General features: G+C 43.1%; 1 protein-coding gene across 1 annotated transcript; it reads right to left on the bottom strand.

The window, feature by feature from the left end:
* Window positions 1-814: 814 nt before the first annotated feature.
* Window positions 815-4,523, bottom strand: LOC128736777 (uncharacterized). The gene is made up of 3 exons (XM_053831265.1): window positions 1,505-4,523; window positions 1,203-1,294; window positions 815-1,129 (listed from the first exon to the last, which is right to left on the bottom strand). Exons 1-3 carry the CDS (start codon window positions 4,521-4,523, stop codon window positions 815-817), a joined length of 3,426 nt encoding a protein of 1,141 aa, XP_053687240.1.
* Between the last annotated feature and the right edge of the window lie 3,603 nt (window positions 4,524-8,126).

Genomic DNA, 8,126 nt, shown 5'->3' with positions numbered 1-8,126 from the left:
GTGCAAGCTAAACTACTTGATTGTGAGTATAGCCAAATATGAGCTAATCACGTTTCATCGTCCTATTCAAAGCCCGATTATGTTCGACTACCACATTGACGGAAATACTCTCCGGAGGGTTGATCAGGTTAACGACCTCGGCATCTTACTCAACTCGTGACTTACGTTCAACGCTTACCGTTCCAATGTTATTTCCAAAGCTTCCCGGCCGCTTGGATTCATTGTTAAAATTGGAAGAGACTTCAAGGACCCTCATTGCTTAATGTACTTTACTTCTAAATAATATTTAAAACTCAACTACAATTGATTTGAATTTCACAGCTGTCTGGTAATTGAAGGGAACCATAATTATTAAATAATTTATATGTTGTATAATCCTGCAAACTGGCTACGAATACGATCATTTTGAGCAATTTCAACATTAACCTACAGCTTCTCATTTTAGCTGGACACTTTCGGCTGCTTTAAACCAAATGAAATGCGCGCCGCCTACTTATTATTATTAAAACGCAATTTACTCATAACATAACGTTAGCTATTCTACTGTCTCGAAGAAAAACAAACAACTTAAAACAAGAGTTCAATTCATTTTGGACGGAAACAGTTTGACTTAGTTTGCACTAAAATGCACAAAAGTGGACCTAACAGTGGTAGCGCCGCGCATCTCTCCGGGCCCAGATCCGGTAGCAGTCAGCATTGGCACTTGAATCGCTCACTCACACTCGCAACGCACACGATCGATCAGTCGTCATCACCCTATCCTATCCTATTCTATCATCAATCCAGATAGGTCATCACCAGCGTGGGTCATTTGTTATCCGGGATGTTGGCGGCACTGGTGGTCGTCGTCATGCTCGGCGTTACCGTGCCCGACGTGGACCGTGGTTTTCGCTTGGCAAAGTAAACGATCGGCATCACGATCGCCAGCATCAGCAGCAGCAGTGAGAATCTTCATCAAACTGTCGTCGATCAGTTTGACCATGTCCTCGTTCAGGGAGATTCCCTCCTCGATCCACAGCACCGGAAAGAGGGTGGTTTGTAGACGATCCGTTAGCCGGATCGAGTCGATTCTCCGCAGGAACAAGTTGAATTGAACACGTTTGCCACCGTTCAGTGGGGCGCCGGTTAACTAAAATAAAAACAGAAGTGAAGAGAAAGGTTAGACGCGGGGTTGAGTAACAAGGTTCATGGTTTCAACGTACCGTTTCCGGATCGGGGTGGAATCCTTCGATCAAACTGCCGTACTGCTCATCGGCACCCGACATGTGGGGAAGTGTCAGCACCACGGGGGCATCTGTGAATGATTATAGTGTGTATAGACAACGCACGGAGCGCGGAGGTTAGTCGGGTTACTTAGCATTTTATTGGAACGGATTGATTTACGACCCGGTTGTTGAAAGTGATTGACGCAAGGGTATTTCTCAAACAAAAAACAATGAATGGGCGAGTCGTTACATTATGTACAAAATTTATTTAGACAAGTAGTAGTTGATCGATTGTCAACCGTGTTTAAAATGATCGAAAAATTGATTAAATCTTGAATACTTAGCGGTGGTAGTGATGGTGGGGATTGGACGGCTAGTCGTCGTAGACCGACTTGTGATGCTTTGTTGTTGAAGATACGGTTGCTGGAACCAGTTGGGTCTTGTTGTTTTGGCAGTTGATGCGGTGGAAATTGGCCTAACGCTGGTTGTTCTGGTTGTGAACGGAGCGTAGGTTACCTTATGGGTACTTTTTGGTCGACCGAATTGATGGAGATAAAAGTCGTAGAGGCTGGTAGTGGACTTTGTTGATCCGATGGTAGGGCGCAGGGTGGCAGTGGTGGTAGTAGTTTTTCGGGGAACGGTCGGTGGCAGTGTTGATTTCCACGTGGTTGTACTCCAATTTGGTTTTGGTGTTGTAAAAGCAAATTTGGCAGTGGTTTTTGTGGTTGGAGTTGTGAACCAACTGAACGTTGGTCGTTTGGTGGTGACAGTGGTTGTTCGAACCGTACTTGTTCTGGTAGTTTTTGGAGTGGTTATGATACGTTCAGTGGTGGTAGTGGTTGTAGTAGTTGTGGGTCGAGTAGTAGTAGTAGCAGTAGTTGTTGTAGTGGGTCTAGTAGCAGTTGTAGTAGGTTCATCAAAGCAGCCATCTATGTAATGATCGGATTTGCCTTTACAGTAAGGGTTGTAGACAGCCCAAGCAGTAAAACCATCTCCGGAGAGTCTCGTGTGCTCCTCGAAAATGATTTTCATGCACTCCAGGTCATCGCTTATATCGTTATCTTCCAAGTCCGAGCAAGCTAAATTGCAAACCCAACCTTTTCCCGGAGGAGAGCACCAGTAGATGTCGCTAATTTGAAACAATCCATGATCTTCACTTCCATCGGCATTCAGTCTGCCGATGGCAGAAACATTATAGTTAGACTCCCTGTGAGCAATGCAAACCCAAGTTGCAATTTGTTCGAATGGCATACGATGTTTGTAGTACAATTCCCGTGCCAGTTCGCAGCGTTCGTACACTTTTCCAACGCCGACATTCTTGTTCTTCGTCGGTCGTCGGGTCGTTGTCGTAGGGACCAAAGCATTCTCATCCTCGTCGAAACATCCACTGATCATACTGCGAGCTTTTCCTTTGCAATACGGTTGATACACAGTCCAGGCGTTGAATCCGTCCCCGGAGATTCGTTGGTGTTCTTCGAAGATGTGTCTCATGCAGGCAAGATCGTCCGTAATATCGTCATCTTCCAAATCGGAACAAGGCAACCCACAAACCCAACCTCGTCCCGGGGGTGAACACCAGAATTCGTCGCTGAGTTGAAACATTCCATGGTATCTCACACCACCGGCTTCCCCTCCAACAGCGGCAGTATCGAAGTTAGATTGGTACTGTGCGATGCAAGTCCATGTGGCGGCGTCCTCGATCGAGTACTGATGTTTGAAGTAAAGTTCTCTGGCCAACTCACAACGGGTGTAGACTTTCCCTCTGCTGGCAGAGGTTTTCCTAGGCGGTATTCTAGCTGGAGCTGTGATGGCAGGTTTCGGCAGAGTCGCTGTTGTTACCGGACGATCATCGTCCGTACCGAAACAACCCTGGGCGAAACTTTCAGCTCTACCCTTGCAGTGCGGTTGATAAACAGACCACGCATTAAATCCATCGCCTGACAAACGTTGATGCTCCTCGTAAATTGTTCGAATGCACGCGACATCATCGGAGATGTCATTATCTTTTAACGCGTCGCATGTCACCGAGCAAGCCCATCCGTTCCCGGGTGGAGAACACCAGTAAATGTCACTGATCTGAAACAAACCATGATCGCCACTACCATCCGCATTCAATCGGCCTTCGGCCGATGTATTAAACGCACTCTCATGATAGGCAATGCACACCCAAGTTGCAATTTGCTCCTTAGGCAAATTATATTTGTGCCGCAGGTCATTCGCCAGTTCACAACGATCGTAAATCTTTCCAACCGGCGTTGGAACGCCGGCTTTCTTTCCCGAAGGTCGCGTCGGAGCAGTAATTCCCGGTCTCGGTCGAATCGCCGTCGTCGGCGCTATCTCATCGAAACAATTATGCACGAAACTCTCCTCCCTTCCCTGACAATATGGCCTATAAACTGTCCACGCCGTAAATCCATTACCGGAAATTCGCTGATGTTCTTGATAAATTTGTTTCAAACAACGAATATCATCACTAATATCATTGTCACGCATATCTTCACACGTCACCCCGCAAGCTTTACCGGGCCCACCTGAGGCAGAACACCAATAGATATCACTGATCTGAAACAGGCCATGATCACCACTACCATCTGCATTCAAGCGACCTTCGGCGGAGGTGTTAAAACGACTCTCGTGATAGGCTATGCACACCCATGTAGCGATCTGCTCTTCAGGAAGCTTAAATTTATCCCGAAGCTCCACGGCCAGCTCGCAACGATCGAACACCTTACCGGCGGGAGTGCGCAGCACTAAATCTTCCTTGCGTGCTTTGGCTTTTTTCTTCTTGTAGTACGCTTGAAAGCGAAGTACTTCCTCGTTCAAACAACCATCGAACGCGTCGGCCTTCGCCGCCGGATCCCGGCAATACGTTTTATGTGCGGGCCAAGCCGCGAAACCATCCCCAATCTCACGACTATACTCGCCGAAAATTCTCCGCATACAATCGATGTCATCATCCACTTCATCATCTCTCAAATCGGCACACGTCAAACCACAAATCGAACTACTTTTCAAGCAACCATATAAATCACTAATCTGAAATATCCCATAGTAGGCTGAGCCACCGAATCGTTTATACTTCAAATTGACAGCCGAACTGTTAAAACTGGACCCGTGCTCGGCGATACACAACCAGTCGGCAATCTGATCCTCCGGCACCTGTTTCAGCTTCAGCTCACGTGCCAGCTCGCATCGTTTGTACACCCGCCCGTCGGCACCGTTGTTCTGAGCCAGCAGCAGAACCACCACCCAGCAACCGATAACGATCGCAAAAGCTATCCGACGATTTTTGCCCGCAGCATTAATCATACAGTTCATTTCAGCGAAGAAAATTTTCCCAACAGGACTCTCTGCTGTCTGCTTGCACTGTTAAACAGAGACACACGAAACACGATCACGAATAACAGGTTGCGGCGGTGTGCAAGATCGCGAGTTAATTCAAAACACGTCCGTCCCGTCCCGGGGCTTACACTTGACTGCTTGTGCTGATCCCAGCGCCAGCACAACACATCCTTTGCTAAAAGCTGAATTGGCGAGAGGATCGCAGCTCAGTTAAACGGCACTTTCGCACGATGATCACCGCTGGCTGATGCTTGCTTGACGACGATGATAGCGTCGTCATTCGCACTAGCGTGGCCAGATTTTGGTACAACGAGGGTGAGCATTGTAAACTTTTGCAATACGCAGATCTGATCTACTAAGTATTAATACAAATTAACTGCTTAACTGCTGAATTTAAGGTGAAATTAGTCGTCATCGATTCTGCAAATGTCAAAAGTAATTTTTTTGTTTGAAACAAAAATTTTGTTCAGCAAAATATATTCGCTGTGTTCAGCAGATTGGCAAGAAGAATGCAGTGGTTACATTTCTGTAAACAAAACCCCGCTTTTGGGCCCAAAAGCTGTTTCCGAACTTGGGCTCTCAGACGAAAAGTTAATGACTGCTAAATTCCCGTCAATGCTATATAAAGTTTATCATAATTTCATACACTAGGGTCTCATTTTACGTTTACTACTGGGTTAACGTAAAAATCTTGCACCGTTTCCACGTTATTTTGAACATTTTAAAGCATTTTCGTATCATCTGTAAATTATTTTTGTACTTTTTTGAATTTCTTTGTCATTTATCAATTTCGTGTTATTTCTGCGACGTTATTATTTTTACATAATTTTGTGTCTTTTTGCGTTTTGTTGGTGTCATATTAGTGTAAGGTTCCTTTCTTGTTGCATTTAGTGCAAGGTAGAGAGATAAACAGAAATGAAAAACAAGTGATAAAAATATTGTACAAACAGGACACAGAACTTACGCAAAAATAATACAAATGTGCAAGCATGACTCGAAAATGATACCACAATGGCACAATAATTATACGAAAAAGACCCTGAAAATTAATATGAAAATAACACAAAATGACTAACTCACTATTGAGCTGGTTTTGTGTTGATTTGTTGTTATTTTTGTGTCTATTTGATGTCTTTTTTGTATTATTATCGAATTTTTGTATTTTATTTCAGATTTGATGATGTTTTCATGTTATGTCTATTATGATACAGTAATGTTTCGATTTTGTCATGTTGAATTTTGGGCTGAAAAAATGGGGAAATTAACAATATCGGGATTTTTTTTACGAAATTTTTTACAATATTCAAGACTTAAGACCTGACAATATCGAAGGCTTCTACTAAAAATGAAATTTTAACCTTCAATTGGTCAACCGAAAGCTCAATGAACCGGGCTCAGCATACTGGTCCAGAAACTTTTTTGGTGCGCATTAGCTTTGAGCGGGAAAACTTGATTTCTGTTTATGAAACCTTTGGAAAAGTTTCTTAAAATTTAAAGTTCTATCGTCCATCGAAAATCAAATTTTGTTTAATCCCTCTGAAAGTGCAATAAAAAATTTATTTTTCTTCAGTTTCAATATAACACATTCGATTCTATAACATTAGCCCGAATACCACCAGCCCGAACGTCATTAGCCCGAATACCACCAACCCGAATAACAGATGCCCGAATGTAACAAAAGCCCGAATGTAACATTAGGAGCTCCGTAACCGCAAGGTTACAGAATCGGCTGGCTGCGAAGTCTGTTGTATAAAAACAGAAGGTTAAGTTTACACGGAGTGTAGCCAGAGTTGCCATTTTCGTAGATTTTTCTGTAAAATCACAGATTTTTTCGTCATTTTAAAGCACAGAATCTGTGATCACAGATGACAGATATTTTTGAAAATCACAGATTTTCACAGATATGCTACATGTTGAAGAAAAGTTTATCAATTTTATCACTGGAAGCGAAATGGCACAAAAAATCGGGAGGCAAGTTACAAAACCGAAATTACTGCACATCCAAAACAAAATTTACGAAGCTTATGGATGACATTGAATGAACCATATTGTTCAAAAACATTAAAATGCTACCTTTTCTTCATGGGAGCATAATTATGTAACACAGATTTAGTAACAGATTTTTTTCGATAGTTTTACAGATTTTCTCAGATTTTTAAACAAGAAACACAGATTTCAAAATGGCAACTCTGAGTGTAGCACCCAGGCTTTGCTCTCGGATCGGTGTTACGAAGCCCACACTCGTGTGCCACACTCTGTGTGGCCTAATGTATTCACAGACTCGTATTCATTCTTTCGGACCCTCACTCTTATTTATTTACGCACTGCAACGAGTTTTTGCGAGTGTGTGTTTAGCTAACAGCTTCGGTCGTCGCTCTCGTTCGTCGTTGAAGCCCGAGCTGCTGATACCAATTAGTCGCGGGGGTTCGCACTCCCGCCCATGAATAAAATCGAGGGCGAAGATGACGAAGAAAAGGAAAAGTAATGCAAAATTTGTATGCTTCACGGGCAGCTGATTGCTCATGAGTTTTTTGACTCGCGAATAAGCTACGCAGGAAGACAATGTGAGGGTGTGCTTGCGCGAGTGTGTGGGTAACAGAATGTCTGCTCACAGGAACGGCGGCTGTTTCTTTTACGACTGCGTGAGCGATGTAACCGTTGAATACTATGCTTCTCATATTCTCTCGCGTGTGAGTAGACATCGTTGACTTCTCGTTCGATTCGCAACAATGCTTTCGATTTTATTAACTCCCAAGAATACTGCGGGGGACTACCCCCCCCCCCCCGCAGTGGCCGGCGCTTCCGACGGCGGGTCACCGGTGAACACACGCCGTTGCCTACGGCCGGCTCGCCCTGAATCATCTAGAAAACGTTTGCTACCAACCTGATAAAAAGGTTCCATATCTTATGATAAGCATAACTCATATCTTGCTTAACCCAAATCAAAAATTTAAAAATTGCTGAGCTCGAAAATCAGCTAACTCTAGTCAAGTGGTTGAAATCTTACAGTGTAATAACGACAAAGCAGAAATAATTCGTTGCGATATTGAATTGATATCAATTTAATTTTTATTATTGGTGACAAATAATATTAAAGTTATAGTAAGTAATTTGCAAAACACCGCTTGTTGAGTGTAAAAGCCAAAACATAGTACACCTCTAATTTTGCTTGTTTAGGAACTATAGAACTTTTACTATAAAAATACCCTAATTTTGACCCCGAATTACTCGCCAGATGGCATCATTTTGTTCAAATCTCTCCCCAGGAAATCAGAATAGTTTCAAGCAGACTGAAAAGTTTTAGGTATAAATCATGTTTAAAAGCATAAAAGTTAAACAAAATTTATAGACTGACAAAATCGGGATAAAAAGCTGATAAAATCGGGGGTAGACAAAATCGGGAGCTGACAAAATCGGCACATTACTGTGTTTGTAGGGTTTATTTCTAATTCCCGTCGTAGTAAGTAAAGCCATTCTAATTTTCATCATTTGTTGGATGGATTTAATGAATACTCCAAAAGTTCTTGTGCTGACTTGACTAAAACACACTTACCTTCCGATCCGTGAACTTTGAAATCA

This window comes from Sabethes cyaneus, chromosome 2 (assembly GCF_943734655.1).
Source record: "Sabethes cyaneus chromosome 2, idSabCyanKW18_F2, whole genome shotgun sequence".
In the NCBI taxonomy this organism is placed as follows: domain Eukaryota; kingdom Metazoa; phylum Arthropoda; class Insecta; order Diptera; family Culicidae; genus Sabethes; species Sabethes cyaneus.
The sequence above is the reverse complement of the archived record's forward strand: the minus strand, read 5'-3'. Positions and strand labels throughout refer to the sequence as shown.